Below are 19057 nucleotides of genomic sequence, written 5' to 3'. Positions count from 1 at the left end.
AGTCTCGCTTATTTCATAAACGTAGTATCTTTTACGAATATTTACAACATTTTTGCTTTGAGAGTTATAGTTAGCATTAATTAGACATCGGTTTTTAATTTGTTATGTTATCATACTCATACTGACGTTGTCTATTTAATATATTAAATTCAATAAGTTATAGGATGCAGATAAGTTATATATCAACACATCGTCGAGAAAGTAATTCCACATATGTACATTTGAAATCTCTAAGAAAGAAAAATAAAACATTATAAAGATAGAGCTCATAAGTAAAATAACCTATACAACTGGAAATAAAGGACTTCCAGAAGAAGATGGACCATGAAGCTATGACATATATTGATAATGGATATATATTTTATATATAAATGCAGATGACAATAGTACATATCCAGACGTACATAATTGTGTATATATATAAACAATAATGGAAGATGCATGTTTGAGGAAGTTGCATTTTAGGTTTAGTTAAAGACCTATGGTGCTGTCACTGTTTAGGCCACATCGAATTGTATCACTATGATCCATTACTATTGCGTAGCTGTTTATTATTTTTCCAATAATTTATGTTTATAATTTAATGCTTGTCATTTTTCACTAGTATGAAATACTATGGATGTATGTATAATACGCTTGGCGATTCGCCAACTCATTTCAGAATAATTTATAACTTAGGGATATGAATGGGAGTAGATGATTGCGGGTCATTAAAACCAATGCTAACTCCCCAACTACATTTCATTTGAGCAATTAATATGATGTAACGTTTTAATGAAAACTTTACTCTTATTATATTTGTGCCCTTCTGGAGGATCTGTGGAATCAAGAGTTGTCTCAATATTTATCTAGCTACTCTAGTATATAACCATAAAAAAACTAATTACATGTTAAAGTTTTCACATGATTGACTTGGTTTACGGAGTGGCAACAACGATAAATCACCGAGAATTTTAAATGGTAGGGGGAGGTTACAACATATCGATTAGGTATATCCTGTGTCGCCAAACAATTAAGTAATGAAAATTTTAAAATTGGCATTGATAATAGTATGAATCATACATTCAGGAATAACGCTCGGCCGTTGAAAAAGAAGGGTTGATGAATCTGCTTTGAAGATTGTAACCATGAAGTCAAACCAAACACCACGTCGGTAGTGAAAAAGGAGTAATTTGGTTTTGGTCCATTTCATTAACCAGGGGCATATTGGAGATTTTGATATTTACCAGAACAGTGGATTGATGGAAGAGCTCTAGGCCGTTTTTTAACTTTTATTTGCAGTCAAAACCACTTCCTACATGTAATACACTTTGTTGTGGACCAGTCATAAACTGTGGACAACTTGACCCTTAATAGACATTCGATGCGTGGACGGATGATACATGTAAAAATTCCAGAAGCTTCATCAGAGTAAGTTCCACAATAGTTGAGCTTAAGAACACAACTCCAACAACAATGTTTGTATGTGGACGGGGACAAGATGATTTTGATTATGTTGTGGATATAGGCGCTAACATAACCATGAATAAAGAACAAGAGAGATCTCTTAAATTTGTAGATAGGGAATTGAAACTTGATGTGGTGGATAGAGTACTAAATCAAATACTAAACATATATATAACAAAATGTAACATATTGAAAGACTGTGATATGGTTGCCAATGTGTCCACAATCTCAAGGATGAACAAATTAATGACTTCAAACCAATAACTACCACGTACATGTCTAGAGAAAAAAACAAGCTTGAGTGATGAAAACAAAGCTAAACAAACCAAAAAAGTTAAAACGAGTCATCTCCTCCTGCAAAACCTCCGGTCAAAACGAGTCAGCTCCTCTTCCCGGTGAACCACACCATGGATTCCAAGCTCAGCATCATCGTGGATGAGCTCGGTGAAGCTGCGGTGGTTCGAGCTCGTCACAGTCCTCCACCATGAGATATGTAGTATGTTGAATTTTAAATTTTAATCATAATTTTACTCGTCCACAAATAGCCGTCCATGTTTACCCGTCCACGCTTATCTTTCCACACTCATCCACATGTGTCGTTCCATGCTTATATTCTATATGTAGCTATCCATGTTTTTCAAACATCCACATATCACTCATCTGTAACCCATGTTCGAAAACGCGCTCTCCGTGGCCGGAAACTTGCCGGAAAATCGTGTAACGGCCGGTGGCCGTGGCGATTCGAGATGATTCGGTCAACTACTCGGAAAAGGTTAAAAGTTCCTTATTTTCTAGATGTTAAGCTTGAAATCTCAATTCATGGTAAAGATCTATCATATTTTGATTAAAAGGAACAAGATTTATAAGACAAAGCGAAGAAATGGTGAGGAAAAAAAAATGAACAGCCGCTATAAACTCGTAAGTGATAGGTTAGGGATGAAGACATTTCAGTAATTGTCGTTTACATTAACCTAAAACTGAAAAAATGGTCAAAAATTGACTTTGTGGCTCTCGACAAAATTTGCTATATTATTTTTAATTTAAAAATTAAAAAAAAAACAAATTATTAAGAAATAGACTAAACAATAATAAAGAAACATATTTTCTCTTTACTTTTGTCTAAAAAAGATTTTATTTTCTTATGGGCAAATATGTATGTAAAAAATTCTTGATGGAACGTAAGAAAGTACACGGGGAGTTCGGTATACTGACCGCTGTGGCTTCCGTACTCAGTCTTACCTTAACAATCAAACAAACACCTCAATCTATTTTTTCACACTTCCCCACGTCCCTCTTCGTGTTCTTTTCCAACCCAATTCATAGTTTTTTTTTCCTTCGTAATCTCTACGTTTTTGTGAGTGATATTCTGTTTTTAATATTTCATGGGAAGACTTAGTAAGGTTAGGTGTTATTTACTTTTATTGGAAAAAGTAAGTTTAGGTGTTATTTGTTGAACATAGTTTCCTTTTTTACGGTAAAGAAAAAGACGAAGTAGATGTGTATTCAAACTACACACACGAAAAACCCATGTTTTGACGTTGGCTGATCCATCTTTGAATTCCCCATGACTAAAAGAGAAGAAAGGTTTTTTGATTGGAATACAATTTAAAATTCTTTCAAAAAAGAGAGTTTTTGCCTCCAATTTCATTTTATATTTTATTCCAAAATAGAATTTAGAATAGAACAATGTTTCGACACCCAAATCATTTTTATTATATAATAAAGTAAATTTATTCCATTTTTTTACTCCAAATAGGATATGACTAAAGTTAAATAAACTCCAGAGTTACTCAATTTTTTTAAAAAAATAACGTTTTGTATCGAAGATGCTATACATTATTTTTTATTTTGGTTTCATTTGATATTGAATTTTGTATGATTTTACATTTACTAAAAACATAATTGAAACCTGTAACTTTTAACTAGTGATGACAAGGCGAAAAAACAATCCGTCATCTGCAATACAAATATCAATTACACACCAAATTCAAGTTTCATACATGACACAATTTTAAGCAATCTCAAGTGATGTTCAGATTGTTCTTTCGTTAAAAACAAAAGAATAGTTTTCATTCCACCGCAACCATTCAGTAAAAATGCAATTCTTTTACGAAAACATAAATGCAATCTGTACGGTGCGAACCTATCCACACAACCCTTTATTACACAATCAACTACATCTGTCTCCTTCTTCTGTCCTCTCTGAAAAGTCAAAAAGTCAAAAGGGTCTGGAAAAAATTTAAGAACATGTTTGGTTAAAAAGAGAGACCCACCCAAGCGGGTCGGATCTGTCCATAATAGTTTGTGACGGTCGCAAGAGGGAAAATATAAAAAGGAAAACGGATTTAAAGGAAACGGCTCACACAGATTTTTATTAATTAAGACACTCTTCACAACCTTCTTCTCTCTGTTTCAATCCCCCCCAGTTGTCGCTTTCCTCTCTTAGCAAAGACCCAATTCAAACTTCATTGAATCTGAGACAGATAGGCAAAACACACAAAACCAGAGTTCTCCAACCCCTTCAAATTAATCCAACTCTTCTTCAATTTCAATTTCAAATTTACTCGTCGGAAAGTTTGAAACTTTCTAACAAGACGAAGGCGAGTTCTTGTTTCTCTGTTTGATTATTTCTCCGTAACGAAATCTTCTTCTCGGGGGAGGTTTGCTATGAATCTAGAAACAATCAGTTTCCATTTACAGATGCATACCGTTCACCTGACAGCGCTCTGAGATTTGTCTTTTTGCATCTTTTGGGAATCTTCTTTTGTTTGTTTCTCAGATCCATTGACTTGATCCACACACAAAAAAAGTTTACATTTTTTTCCATAAAGATTTAGTGTAAAATTCTAGGCAAAGCGATGAGAGGCTTCTTCATCATCTTCTTAACAACATGTCTAACTCTCTTCCCTCATCCTCTACACGGCGGTGTACCCTACACCGGCAGCATCTCCCCAGGCTTCGAAGGAACTCAGATGAACTACATCAACAACAACGGCATCTTCCTCGAATCCAACAACTCAAACTTTGGTTTCGGTTTCGTAACCACGCAAGATTCCGTCACTCTCTTCACACTCAGCATCGTCCACATCAACAACAACGGCATCTTCCTCGAATCCAACAGCTCAGCCTTCGGCTTCGGCTTCGTAACCACTCCAGCTTCCGTCACTCTCTTCACACTCAGCATCGTCCACAAACCCACCTCGAGACTCATCTGGTCCGCGAACAGAGCTTCCCCTGTCTCGAACTCCGACAAGCTTCAGTTCCAAGACAACGGAACCGTCGTGCTCCGTACAGAAGGAGGATCCGAGGTTTGGAGATTGGACAATGCAAACAAAAACGCTTCGAGAATGGAGCTTCGCGACTCGGGGAACCTCGTGGTTGTCTCCGGGGACGGAACCTCGATCTGGGAGAGCTTCGATCATCCTACGGATACTCTGATCACAAACCAGGCTTTTAAAGAAAACATGAAGCTCACTAGCAACCCGTCTTCGAGCAACATGAGTTACACTCTCGAGATTAAATCGGGAGACATGGTTTTATCCGTCGACAGCTTGACACCTCAAACTTACTGGTCCATGGGGAACGACAGAGGGAGGATCATCGAACAAAACGGCGTCGTGACGTCATCGTCACTCCTCGGGAACTCGTGGAGGTTCTTTGATGAGAAACAGTCTTTGCTATGGCAGTTTGTGTATTCGGATAATAAAGACGATAACGCCACGTGGATCGCGGTTTTAGGAAACAGCGGTGTGATCTCGTTCTCGAATCTCGGGAGCGGTGTCTCTGCTGCTGATTCCTCCACCAAAATCCCGAGCGATCAGTGTGCGACGCCCGAGCCTTGCGGGTCTTACTTCACATGCTCTGGTAGTAAAGTGTGTGGATGTGTTTCCGGTTTATCAAGAGTTCGGTCTGATTGCAAATCCGGGATCGATACTTCTCTTTGTAATAAGGAAGACAATAACGCATCTTCCCGTGTGGAGCTTGTAAATGCTGGAGACGGTGTTGACTACTTTGCTCTCGGGTTTGCTTCTCCGTTCTCTAAGAAAGCTAGTCTCGATAGCTGTAAAGAGTTCTGCCGCAGCAACTGCTCGTGCCTCGGTTTGTTCTTTCGGAACAGTTCTGGTGACTGCTTCTTGTTTGATTGGATTGGGAGTTTTAAAGCCTCTGGAAGTGGAGGTTCTGGTTTGGTTTCTTACATCAAGGTGGCTACTAATGGTTTAGGAGGTGGAGATAACGGTGATGATGGTGATGGGAAACACTTTCCTTATATAGTGATTATCGTCTTGGCGACGGTTTTCATCATCGGTTGTTTGATCTTCGTGGCGTTTCGGATTCATAGGAGAACGAGGACGAAAACTATTCTGGACGCTGATGAGGAGCATAGCTCAGAGGAGGATAACTTCTTGGAGAATCTATCGGGGATGCCTATTAGGTTTACGTTTAAAGATCTTCAGTCAGCGACGAATAACTTCTCTATCAAGTTAGGTCAAGGAGGGTTTGGATCGGTCTACGAAGGGACGTTACCTGATGGTTCGCGTTTAGCGGTGAAGAAGCTTGAAGGAATAGGTCAAGGCAAGAAAGAGTTTCGAGCCGAGGTTAGTATCATCGGAAGCATTCATCATCTGCATCTGGTGCGGCTTAGGGGTTTCTGCGCGGAAGGAGCTCATAGGCTTCTGGTTTACGAGTTCTTAGCGAAAGGTTCCTTGGAGAAATGGATATTCAGGAGAAGAGATGGAGATATTCTGTTGGATTGGGATACAAGGTTCAACATCGCGGTCGGAACAGCGAAAGGGTTAGCTTATCTACATGAAGATTGCGATGCAAGAATCATCCATTGCGATATTAAACCTGAGAACATTCTTTTGGATGATAACTTCAACGCCAAGGTATCTGATTTCGGACTAGCTAAGCTCATGACTAGAGAGCAGAGCCATGTTTTCACGACTATGCGTGGGACTAGAGGCTATTTAGCACCTGAGTGGATCACAAACTACGCGATCTCGGAGAAGAGCGATGTGTACAGCTACGGGATGGTGTTGCTAGAGCTGATAGGAGGGAGAAAGAACTATGATCCATCAGAGTCCTCGGAGAAGTGTCATTTTCCTTCTTATGCGTTCAAGATGATGGAAGAAGGGAAGCTTTTGGAGATTGTTGATGGGAAGATGAAGAACGTTGACGTGGACGATGAGAGAGTTCAGAGAGCGATGAAGACTGCGCTTTGGTGTATACAAGAAGATATGCATTTGAGACCGTCGATGAGCAAAGTTGTTCAGATGCTTGAAGGTGTTTTTCACGTGGTTCAGCCTCCGTCTTCTTCTACTTTGGGGTCGAGGCTTTACTCGAGCTTCTGTAAGTCGATTAGCGAGGAAGGTGGTGGTACGTCGTCTGGACCGTCGGATTGTAATAGTGAGAACTATCTCTCTGCCGTGAGACTCTCCGGTCCGAGATAGCCTAGTTTTTAGTGTCTTGTTATTATAGGTTTTTTAGCTGACAGTATTGATCGTATATTGTTGTTCTGTTTGAAAGATTAGTGCTCTATCTCAGTTTCAGTTTTGTAATGTTCCGACTTTGTATACATAGATTAAAATGTACTACTCATCGATTTTCTACTGATAATAGTAGATACTTTTTGTAATTTTATTTCAATTTTGAAGAGAGGAGCTTCCAAGCTTGATGATCAGACTCGTATATACTCGTAAATAATAAGTCACGCGTATCTCACGTGTGACCAACCACTAAAACTAAAAGCTTTCCCACTTTGAAACCTTCTTGCTAGACTAGAATGTTTGTAACAAGACCAACTGTTTTTCCTTTCTTCTTTTCCTTATCCGATTCTCAGCGTGAATCACAATCCAAACATTTACAAAACTCCATTTATTTTTGGTTTAATTCTTCTAACGTGTGTCGCGGTTTTTCGCCACACAAACAAGCAAAAGAAGAAAAAACGAGAAAAGCAGGAAGCTATGAGAATGAGAATGTTCTTCAGTGTCCTCTTAGCATCTATGTTGATGATATTCTTCCCGGACCCGCTGCTTTGCCTTGTACCGTACAATGGAAGCATCTCTCCAGGGTTTGAAGGATCTCAGGTGAATTACATCAACAACAAAGGTGTCTTCCTCGAATCCATCAACAAAAACTTTGGTTTCGGTTTCATAACCACACCAGATGACGTCACTCTCTTCACACTCAGCATCGTCCACAGAAGCAGCTCGAGACTCATCTGGTCGGCAAACAGAGCTTCCCCTGTTTCAAATTCCGACAAGCTACAGTTCCAAGACAACGGGAATGTGGTGCTGCGTGGAGAAGGAGGAGGAGGAGGATCCGAGGTTTGGAGGCTGGATAATTCAGGCAAAAACGCTTCAAGAATCGAGCTACGTGACTCGGGAAACCTCGTTGTTGTTTCTGGTGACGGAGCTTCGATCTGGGAGAGCTTTGATCATCCTACAGATACTCTTATCACGAATCAATTCTTTAGAGAAGGCATGAAGCTTACCAGCAATGCTTCTTATTCGAGCAACATGACTTATTCTCTTGAGATCAAATCAGGAGATATGTTTTTATCTGTCAACAGCTTGACTCCTCAAGTGTACTGGTCCATGCGAAGCGACAGAGGGAGGATCATTGATAAAGACGGTGGTGTAGTGACTTCATCGTCTTTACTCGGAAACTCGTGGAGGTTCTTTGATGATAAACAGTCTTTGTTATGGCAGTTTTTGATTTCATCAGAAAGTAGAGATGATAACGCCACTTGGATTGCGGTTCTGGGAAACAACGGTGTGGTCTCCTTTACAAGTCTTGGGAGTGGTGTGTCTGCTGCAGCTGATTCTTCCAAAAAAATCCCAGACGATCAGTGTGCAACGCCCGAGCCTTGTAGCCCTTACTACCTTTGCTCTGTTAGTAAAGTGTGTCAATGTGTGTCCGGATTGTCAAGGGCTCAGTCAGATTGCAAAACCGGGATCACTTCTGATTGTAAGAAAACAAACAACAATGCAACATTGTCTGTGAAACTTGTAAATGCTGGAGACGGGGTTGACTATTTCGCACTCGAGTTTGCCTCTCCTTTCACCAACAACACTAATCTTGATAGCTGTAAAGAGTTTTGCAGCAACAACTGCTCGTGCCTCGGTTTGTTCTTCCAGAACAGTTCTGGTAACTGCTTCTTGTTTGATTGGATTGGAAGCTTTAAATCCTCTGGAAGGGGAGGTTCTGGTTTCGTCTCTTATATCAAGGTGGCTACTAATGATTTGGGAGTTATTAAAAATAACGGAGATGGCGATGGGAAACACTTTCCATATATAGTGATTATTATTACCGTCTTGGCGGCGGTCTTTATCATCTGCGTTTTGATCTTCGCGGCGTTTCGGATTCATAGGAGAGTGAAAGCACGTTTGCTTGCTTCTCAAGAGACGACTCATAGTTTCGTCAACATACTACCTTGTACGTCTATCCGATTTCCTTACAAAGATCTTCAGTTAGCTACGCGTAACTTCTCCGTCAAGTTAGGTCAAGGAGGGTTTGGTTCAGTTTTCAAAGGAACGTTACCAGATGGTTCTCACATAGCCGTGAAGCAGCTCGAAGGAATAGGTCAAGGCAAGAAGGAATTCAAAGCCGAGGTTTGTACGATCGGTAGCACATCCATCATCAAAACTTGGTGCATCTCACAGGATTCTGCGAGGAAGGAGCTCAGAGGCTTCTCGTTTACGAGTACTTATCGAAAGGTTCGTTAGAGAGATGGATATTCAGGAGAAGGGACGGAGATATACTCTTGGATTGGGACGCAAGGTTCAGCATCGCGGTCGGAACAGCGAAAGGTTTAGCTTATCTACACGAAGATTGCGACGCAAGGATCATCCATTGTGATATTAAACCTGAGAACATCTTGTTGGATGATGACTTCAGTGCCAAGGTATCTGACTTTGGACTCGCTAAGCTCATGACCCGGGAGCAGAGCCATGTTTTCACGACTCTGCGCGGTACGAGAGGCTATATGGCTCCCGAATGGATCACAACCTACGCCATCTCGGAGAAGAGCGATGTTTACAGCTACGGAATGGTTCTTATAGAAATAATAAGAAGACGAAAGAACCAAGAGTCTTCTTTAGCGAGTACCAATTTTCCTGCTTATGCTTTTACGAGGATGCGGGAAGGGTTGCTTATAGAGAACGTTGATTGGGAGATGGAGGAGGAGGAGGGTGTTGATATTGTGAACGATGCGAGAGTTGGAAGGGCGATGAAAACTGCGTTTTGGTGTATACAAGAAGATATGCATTTGAGACCGTCCATGAGCAAAGCTGTTCAAATGCTTGAAGGAGTTTTCCCGGTGCTTCAGCCTCCGTCTTCTTCCACTTTAGACCCGAACCGTTACACGAGGTTGGAGTTGAGGTCGATCAGCGAAGAAAGCGATGGTAGAACTTCATCATCGGTATTTCATAGCGAGCTCTCCGGTCCGAGATAAGACGTCTTTTTGGTTAGTAACTTAGTATACTCTGTTGTAATAGTGTTTCTCTTTGTTGGTGAGCCGACAAGTTTGGAAATGTAAAAGGTATATTATATCTAGAATGGAACATGTGACTATGTGAGGTTAATTCTGGATGTTTTGTTTATATTTTTTGCCTTAATTTATCTGAATATGGAGTACTTGAGAGTTTTTAGAATGTTCCAAAAAAAAAAAAAAAAAGGAGGTACTGAGAGTTCTGGTATGTTCAATATTCAGTGGCTCTCTTCAAATGTTTCTTATCACCAACATGTTAATATACCTCAATTTGTTAATTTAGCTCATGGCCTCGTGGAGGAAGATGAGTGCTTAAGGTCTCTCTCCGTAGAAAGTTCTTAACGTATCATTTCAAGACCTAATTTTTTAAGTAACATTCCAAAGTAGAGTTGATTTATATGTGCTGAACAACACTTGGAGGATAGGGCTCGTTGATAAAATGGGGAGCTATTCAACTGATACAAGCTTCGCAGTTTGATGAAGCATAGGTGGGTGAAGCGATATACGGAAGATCAAGACAAATTCTTGAAAGAACTTCACCAATGCTTATATCAAACTAGTCAATTCAGGGGCCAAGTGAAAAATACTAGTATGATGGTTAATTTAATTTTCCCTGCAACGACATGCTTGTTTTATTCAGGAGACATTAAAACCATCATAACTATCTTACAAAAAGTATTTTGCTTTTACTACTTACAATATTCCAATTGTTTTCTACCTAAACTAATTATTTGCGAATATATATAGCCTTGATCAAAGAGGTACTCTAATTGTCGATTTCGATGAGAAATCATTAAATGAACAAACTTAGAAAGAAGCTAGGATTAGATAGAAATGGTGGAATGATAAAGTTTTGAGATTAACATCAAGAAAGGAATGGTGTCACAGTTGTACCTGTATCTTACACTAATCGCTGGACCAACTATTCTCTAATAAAAGTGGTTTTTGTGTTTAATCACTTTGCTTCCTCTTTAATCACTCTCTCCCAGTGCTAATCAGGATAATCATACTTACCATTTCTACTAAAGAGAACAAGTGTTCAAATGAAATTAGTTTAATTCATTAAACTATATATTAAACTTTTCAATTTCTAAATGTGAAGTGCTCTACAAAAACATTGAGATAGAACTAAGTACGAGCGCATGATGATCAAAATAACAAATGATGTAGAAAGGAGTAACACCTTCTAAGCTTCTTAATTAGGTTTCTAATTCTTAATTACTATAACTAATAAACTATTAGTTCATATGCAGTCTAAGAAATAAGTAATGCTAACTTTCATTTGGTTTCTTAAGAAAAACAAACTTTAATTTGAATTAATTATCTAGGCCTACCACAAGCTTGTGGTTGGGTGTGTAGAAATGTACATGTGGGTGCACGTATTTAGTTATGAACACTAGTATTCTTTAATTACTATTTTGCATAAAATGGGTAATATTGTACTTTATCAACTTCTCTTTACCTATACAATCCTAATCTGAATATTATTGATTGGTCAAAAAAGAAGAAGCAACTATCTATCTATTTGTATCATCATATTGGTCTATAAGACAATCGATTTGTATTTACGTGTAGTTCTACAGTCGTCAAGCTGTATATCGAGGTCATGTGTCTTGAGTAGTCTTCAAGGTATTATTTTACTTTGATTGTTACTTTTGAAAAGTACATTTAAAAACCATTCGAGTACATATACATTTAAATAACAGATAGTGCAGATACCATGAGCTGGCTTTAATATTTCTGATGATTAACAGGATGAGTAAAGTTCCCATTTAAGAGTAAAGCATGTTATAATACTATAATAGTGTGGGGAAAAGCATGGTTCACCTTATTAAAGCGACCCAAATAGATTGAAATATGTATAATAATTAACGAAAAGTTAAAACTGTTTGATTAAGAAAATGTGAAGTTCTTTTTTATTTGTCAACACCAATGGATGTTGGAGAAGGTCACGTCTTTCTCATTTGTATGTAAACCAATATGTAAAAAGTAACCTAACCATATCCAAAACCCCCTTAAAATCCGGGTTTCTTTTTCTATTAGCATATGTTTAATTTGGACTTGTTTCCCACAATGTTTTCTTCTATTTTTGGACAACCACTTCTGCCTTTTAGTTCTTAAATCCTAAACTTCTCATATGTATCATGGACAAAGTTCCCACATCGGTAGTTGGAATGGATCTTTAGTAATATATAAGATAGATGAGTCATTCCACTTATCACCAATTGGTTTTAGGTTGGAAGCCCATCTAGCTTAACATGGTATCAGAGCCCGATCCACGCAGTCCAACTCGATCCCCATCGACCCGGCCCAAGCCCAATCCACGCAGTCCAACCCGATCCACATCGACCCGGCCCAAAGTTGCCCCTCGATCCTTGCCCAAACATTCCGAGATTGGCTCTTAAAGAACCATCATCTCGAAGAGACGTATTAGGGACAAATGTCCCACATCGGTAGTTGGAAGAGATCTTTAGTAATATATAAGATAAATAAGTCACTCCACTTATCACCAATTGGTTTTAGGTTAGAAATCTATCTACCTTAACAATATGTTCTTAAAATATCCCATCTAAATTCAATTAGTGGATTTTACCCAAAACTGTAATATTACTCTATGAAAATATGTGTGAAAAGACTCAAAGAGTAAGCTAAATAGTTTAACATCCTGAGGATCTTGTGATTTTACCATCTATTATTCACCTGATTCCATACATTTTCTTTGAAAACTACAAATATTAGCTACATTGTACCCATTCAATTCAAAATTAAAGATTCATTTTTAAAAAAGCTAGTTTATATATATATATTTATATCTTTTACTGATTTTCCACTATCTTGATATATAGTTTTAGACAGACCAAAATTTAACTCAAATGGCTTCAAGTAGAAAAAGAGTGTTTCAGTCGCGTATGGTTTGTTTTTTTCTCCCCAAGTTGCACATGCCTCCTAGTTTTTTTTTTTTTTTTTTTGTAATACATGCCTTCTAGTTATATAGGACTTGTAGTATATAAAAAGAAAAATATTTAAATTATTTTTAAGTTTTAACAGTGGAAATTAGGAAAATACTATTTAGCTCCATGAAACCTCCACTCTCCCCATCAGTCCCACGATTAAAATATAAATAAACCGCCGATTAACCGTAATTTCACCGATGACGTGGTAATTAGATTAGTCGTTGTAATAAATATTAAATGGGAGTTTTGACATTTTTCTCTATTCACATAGAGAAAAAAAAAAAAGACAAGAACAAAAAAAAAACTTGAGTAGACAGAGAGAATCCATCCCTCACAAAACCCAAAACCAACAAAAAAAAAAAAGCACTCAAGAACAAATCGAAATCTCAAAACTCTATGAAACCTCGTCTTCCTTAGTCTTCTCCTTCGATTTCACCTTTAATGGATGCTTGATTTGCTCTGGTAACTGCGTTTGGTGAGTAAAGATGTGCGTCTTCGTGTTTTTTTTTTGCTTGTTTGTTTCTTTTGGCCTTGTCTTCTTGTTTCTTCTTTGTTTGGTTGCTGTGAAAAAAATGGCGGAACTTCTGAGGAAAGTTATCTACTTTGTTCGTTTTTCATTGCTTGGTTTAGAGTGTCGGTAGATCCAAAGTTGAAACTGCCATCACTAGTGAGCTCAGTACCACAAGATTTAGATTTGCTTTTTTTTTTTTTTTTTTTTAATTCCAGATTAAATTTGTGTTTCTCTGATTTGTTTACGTAGATCAGTTAGTTATGGATGAGTAAGCTAAGTGAGTAGGTTTTGTCTTTAATTTGATCGACCTGGTGACCTGGTTTTGTACGAATCCATTTACTTATGAGTAGCTGAAGCCTTTGGGTATTGGACAAGAAGAGTGCTTTTGATGTTCAACACTTCTAAAATGTTGTAGCTTGAGTCTTGGTCACTGATATGTGTTGTTTTGTAGCTTCATAAACCCTACAAAAGCACTTTGATTTTATTTTGGTGAAACATGCTTTTTTAGGTGAAATTTTCTTAATATTTCTGTTCATAATCTTTTCTGCTTCTTCACTTATATCAGTGTGAACTCCATCTTTGTTGTTTTTGTAGTTTACTATGGATCCGGAAAGTGTCATGGCTGCTGATGGGACGGACTCTGCTCTTGCAAATGGTGGTGTTGAAGGAAATGGTGTTGATTCTGGCGAGACGTTGGATACTACTTCGGATAGTCAGAATGAGAATTCAGGAGATAGTTCCAATTTGGATGCAGTTGAACAGCCCAAAGAGACAGCAGCTGAGGTTTGTAACTCTTGGATGGTTTGTCTACTCGTCCGTTAGATAAATGGCTATGATTAACATTTGTGTTTTTGTCTCTTTTACTATTTTAGGTCACACAAGGTGTAAATGTAGAAGATCAAGAGCATGTTAAAGGCGAAAAGAAGCTTAAGCATGAGAAATTCTCAGGTGGTAAGAGTGTTCCATCGGCACATATCAAAAAGAAGAAAGAGAAAAAAGATGCAACTGTTAAAGTGGCAGCATCAAATGGTTCTGTAACTTCTGTTGCTCCTAAAGCACCTACAACAAAGTCTCTAAAAAGCACATCACTCAATGGCAGAGCGGCTCACGTCACGGAGGTACTTATCTCTTGCTTCTAGGTTTATTTGCATATTCTTGTGTGACCTTGTTCTTATTTCAAGCTGATGATTTCTTCATATCAGCATGGAAAGCAAGACTCTGCACCAGCTGAAAGCGCCACCGGGTACTGAGTCCTCATTTTTGAAATCAGAGTTCCTTTCCATAAAACTTGAACTTTTGCTAGAGTTCAATAACTTCCATATATTAGATTATACATTGGTTATATCTTATAAGTCTTCTCATTTAGTCATTTTGTCCTTTTAACAATCGTTGAAACCTGGAGATTTCTTACTCTCTTTGATACAGGGACAAGGTGAAACCAAAGCCTCAAAAGAAACAAACCCATGAGACATCTGAAGATGATACTCAGTCTTCTAAGTATTTTCTTTCACCTTTTATCTTTACCATCTCTTCTTTCTTGTGGCAAGCTTGAGGCAATTCTGCATTTATGTTGATTTTGACTTTCTGGTTTCCATAGTAGCCCCAAGGCAGACGATGGCAAACCTCGTAAAGTTGGTGCACTTCCAAATTATGGATTCAGTTTCAAATGTGACCAACGGGCTGAGAAGAGAAGAGAGGTTTGTGTGCTTGAACTTCTGATTCAATATACTTTGTCCTATCTCCACAAACATGTTTTAAAACAAATCATGTTTCTGCGTTTGTGCACAGTTCTATGTTAAGCTTGAGGAAAAAACTCATGCGAAAGAAGAGGAGATTAACAACATGCAAGCCAAGTCCAAGGTTTGTCTTCTAAACCCTCTTCTTTGTCATAGTATATTCTCGACCTACTTCTTGTTAAAACAAAAAACTCGTGGCTCGCTCACAGGAAACAGAAGAAGCTGAGCTTAGGAAGCTGAGGAAGAGCTTGAACTTCAAAGCCACACCCATGCCTAGCTTTTCTCAGCCGCCTAAAACAGAGTTAAAGAAGGTTACTTCTGCTCTCTCCTCAAAACCATAATCTCACTTTTTAATCAAGTACTAATTCTCATTGTTATTGTAGATACCACCAACAAGACCCAAATCTCCGAAACTCGGAAGAAAGAAGACTGATTCTGAAGAAACTCAAACCCCTCGCGTCGGTAGGCTGAGTCTAGATGAGAAAGCCTCTAGGGAAAATCCAACTGCTAAGGGAACTGTGGCAACAGTTGATCCCAAGAAGCAACCGTTGCGCAAGTCACTTCCAAGACTGCCGTCTCAGAAAACAGCTCTCCCTGATGGAAAACCCGCCGCCACAACCTCAGCAAAGGTGAAACCTGAAAGAAAGAAACTTGAAAAAGATGCAGAAACTCAAAACCAGTCTTCAAATACCATAGAAGAGGAAGCACAAGTGACTGCATCACCCAAAGCTGATGGAGAAAACTCGCATGAGACTGTATCTCCAAGGATTGATGAAGACAGAGCCGAGTCCATTCAGGCATCTGAAGCTGTTGCTGTTGAGCATAAAGAGCTCTGCGTTAATTAAGGAAGACAAGAGGAAAAGAAAGCATGTAATAGTTATATATATCTTCGACCAAAACTTGTTTGAGAAGAAATGGGTAAAAGAGTGGAAAGAATCATTGTGTTTGGTTCTAAAGGTTGTTGCTTTTTATATATTTCTATGTTTGATGGTGTAATGTTTTTAATCTTTTATGTTGTATTTTGATGTCGAGATCTTTTTCTTTTTGATGTTTTGATTTTTTTTTTTTTTTTTTTTTGCAACATGTTTTGATTTCTAAAAAGTGAATATTCAGGAGATTTTCTGCGTATGCTTATGCTCAGTGTATGCTTTCTTTTTTTTCTCTTCTTTATCTTTGTTATTGTGCCGTTTCTTTTGTTATAGTTGGATCATCTTTAACATAGTAAACGTGGAGTACAGATTTTGACAAAAATCTTATATACGTGAAGGTGTAGAAAGAAAATTTAAATAAACATTCTTGAATAAACAAAATATTATTTCTTGATATTTGTTCATATAAACACAAAAAGGTTCATTTCCGTATTGCAAATTGCAACGATAAAAGTTCATTTCATGCATGCATCGACACAAAGCACAAATGACTTGACTTGAGCGTGACGTCTCTAGCAACCACTGATCAATAATTGATTTTATTTTTGACAACCAATAATTGATTCTATCTAGAGCCCATGACCAATCCCAATTCACACCTTTTTAGCTCTAAGCCTATGGACACAAACCACTTTTATCTTCTTTGAAATATCACACTTCCGTCACAATAATGCATCTTTGGAGTTTTGATAATTGGTTCGTCTCTTCCAACACATAAGCATATCGTCTACCTCAATGTGCACAAGATATTTTATGATTAAACCGGACTTCAAATTGTTATTATATATATTACACCGGTTTAAAATCAGCAGCAAGGGTCAGGACATAACTGACACAGATGGGTTATAGGTAGAGAAACCATTCTCATATTTACTTTCTTCCTCCCCTTCCTCTTCCTCCTCTTCCTCTTCTTCAGTATCCCATAGAAACCGAGCATATGAGGCAAGAACATGACTGCCATAAACACCATTTATCAGTTATATTAGATTTATATTGATCATGATGATGTAACGCATTATCTACTAACTACTGCACACCGCATAAACATTGAAGATGCAGAGAAAGAAAATAATCATGAATGAGATGTCTGTTATTTTCAATAATGTGACCAATCAACTTCTTCAAAGGTTGGATATAGAGCGAATCAAATTTGATCCACAAAATCATTTACGTGAAATGTTATCTTACTATTCCCTTTCAACAATATCATTCCTATGAAAACAATCAATAAAGCTGGTCATAACAAATACTCAATGGCCCAATATCTCAGCAATCTACCAAAAATGGATTAAAAAACTTGTGAAGTTTGCGTCTTGGATATACTAAGGAAAACCCAAATCCAAAATTAGAGACTTTACTCACATATATCATTAGGATTCTAAGCAGATACTGAACTGTAACAACTGTAGTTATGTTTGTACTCACCAGTCATCAGGAGAGGATTGAACAGCTTGATCAAAGTAAGACTGGGCACGAACACCATCTCCGTGATTTTTCCATATCAAGTCCCCATACATAGACAGCATCTCACCATCTCTCCCATCCTCAGACAACATCGCTCTTTCACAGTACTCCTCTGCTTTTCTCTCATCACCCTTCACCTGAACAATATTAATACACCAAAATTAGCAGATTTAAGTAACCAATCAAAATACTGAGAGAAATAATATTAATATTTCAATATAGAGAAAATATACAGACCAAGTCCAAGTGTAAGTTAGACTCATTACACTAATAGTTTAGCTTTGTCTTTATCTTGTCTCTATATATACATGTGGTGTTTGTGTATGTATACCTCTTTGAGGAAACGCGCGTAGTTAGCGAGAAGAAGAGCGTCGCCAGGATAACGTTGGATCATCTCTTCGTAGTAACCATCAACGCTCCCACCTCCACCTCCGCCTCCGCCGTCACCTCCGGCACCACCGTCACCACCTCTACCGCCAAATCCACCGTTAGAACCTCCCTGGTGGAGCCTTGATCTCTCCAAGACCCTGGAAGACGACGCGTCGTCGTAGTAGACGCTGGACGTTTTGGTTCTGCTCTGAACCGCTCTCTTCTCGTGGAGGTTTCCATCTGAAGAAGCTCTGGGCATCGACTTACATCCTCGGCGAGAAGCGGAGACGGGACAAGCCGTCGTTGCCACGCGAGCTCCGTTTGCACACCGTGGAGCTGGGGATTTTTGGGCAGCGCGTATGTTAAGGTCCAGTGACGACGCGCTTCTCAGGATCATTTTTGGTAATCTTCTTTTTTAGTGGAGTGTGTGTGAGAGGAGATGAAAGATATTTATGAGACTGAAAATATCATGGATGTTATAAATTAAGCATTGAAATTATCATCCACTTCTTTACCAACTCAAGCACTATGATCATCTACTCATCAAACACTATGATCACCCACTCATTTACCAAATTAAACACTATCTTTGTTATTTTATGTATTGTTGTTCACTATAAATACCATCACTCATCTCACTCTTTTGTACACCATAAAACAAGAACAAGAGTTTATAATCAAAGAACCATTACATCTTCTTCTTCTTCCTTATAATAAACTCTCTCCCTCATATTAGTGTTATTTGCTTCCTACGGGTATTAAATTATACTCTTATTTAAATTTCTCGATACTATAAATTATAAGTTATTTCATAACACGTTATCAGCACGATCACTCTGCGATTCGGTAAAATTTATTTGTATCATTTATACCCTGTTATAATGGTCGGTATACCGCCTCTACTATTATTTATATCATGTTATAATGGCCGGAATACCGCCTATATTATTTACTAGTAATTTAATTTATTTATTGGTCGGCCGAGCCGCCTTATATCCTGTTTATTATTTATTGGTCGGCTGAGCCGCCTTATATTCTGTTTATTATTAATTGGTCGGCCGAGCCGCCGTATAATTTATTTATTATTCTGCATTGATCGGCTGAGCCGTCGCATGATTTGTTGTCATAACATAAATATTTCATTGCCATAATTTTTA

The 19057-nt window shown here is 38.2% G+C and overlaps 3 protein-coding genes and 1 pseudogene across 7 annotated transcripts; 3 read left to right on the top strand and 1 right to left on the bottom strand.

The window, feature by feature from the left end:
* The first annotated feature begins 3824 nt into the window (after positions 1-3824).
* LOC106317436 (G-type lectin S-receptor-like serine/threonine-protein kinase SD2-5) lies at positions 3825-7091 on the top strand. Of its 2 annotated transcripts, none has more exons than XM_013755262.1 (2): positions 3825-4444; positions 4550-7091. In XM_013755262.1, the coding sequence occupies exons 1-2, from the start codon at positions 4305-4307 to the stop codon at positions 6894-6896; spliced, it is 2487 nt and encodes an 828-aa protein (XP_013610716.1). In that variant the 5' UTR covers positions 3825-4304; the 3' UTR covers positions 6897-7091. The 2 variants fall into 2 exon arrangements, with proteins under 2 accessions (XP_013610716.1, XP_013610711.1); XM_013755257.1 differs by having other exon boundaries at positions 3825-4427; positions 4533-7089.
* A 209-nt stretch (positions 7092-7300) lies between these two features.
* Positions 7301-10093, top strand: LOC106328273 (annotated as a pseudogene).
* Positions 10094-13151: 3058 nt separating this feature from the next.
* On the top strand, positions 13152-16157 carry LOC106311912 (immunoglobulin A1 protease autotransporter-like). 3 transcript variants are annotated; one of them, XM_013749262.1, is made up of 9 exons: positions 13152-13366; positions 13997-14185; positions 14275-14520; positions 14605-14645; positions 14828-14899; positions 15003-15099; positions 15191-15262; positions 15348-15449; positions 15522-16157. In XM_013749262.1, exons 2-9 carry the CDS (start codon positions 14003-14005, stop codon positions 15981-15983), a joined length of 1275 nt encoding a protein of 424 aa, XP_013604716.1. In that variant the 5' UTR covers positions 13152-13366; positions 13997-14002; the 3' UTR covers positions 15984-16157. The 3 variants fall into 3 exon arrangements, with proteins under 3 accessions (XP_013604716.1, XP_013604699.1, XP_013604707.1); XM_013749245.1 differs by having other exon boundaries at positions 15000-15099; XM_013749253.1 differs by having other exon boundaries at positions 13156-13378; positions 15000-15099.
* Positions 16158-16590: 433 nt separating this feature from the next.
* LOC106311928 (zinc finger protein ZIC 2) lies at positions 16591-18358 on the bottom strand. 2 transcript variants are annotated; one of them, XM_013749280.1, is made up of 3 exons: positions 17863-18358; positions 17490-17668; positions 16591-17023 (listed from the first exon to the last, which is right to left on the bottom strand). In XM_013749280.1, coding segments are annotated over exons 1-3 (615 nt in total). In that variant the 5' UTR covers positions 18298-18358; the 3' UTR covers positions 16591-17022. The 2 variants fall into 2 exon arrangements, with proteins under 2 accessions (XP_013604734.1, XP_013604726.1); XM_013749272.1 differs by having other exon boundaries at positions 16725-17021; positions 17493-17668.
* Positions 18359-19057: the final 699 nt, after the last annotated feature.

This window comes from Brassica oleracea, chromosome C1 (assembly GCF_000695525.1).
Source record: "Brassica oleracea var. oleracea cultivar TO1000 chromosome C1, BOL, whole genome shotgun sequence".
Taxonomy (NCBI): Eukaryota; Viridiplantae; Streptophyta; class Magnoliopsida; order Brassicales; family Brassicaceae; genus Brassica; species Brassica oleracea.
The sequence above is the reverse complement of the archived record's forward strand: the minus strand, read 5'-3'. Positions and strand labels throughout refer to the sequence as shown.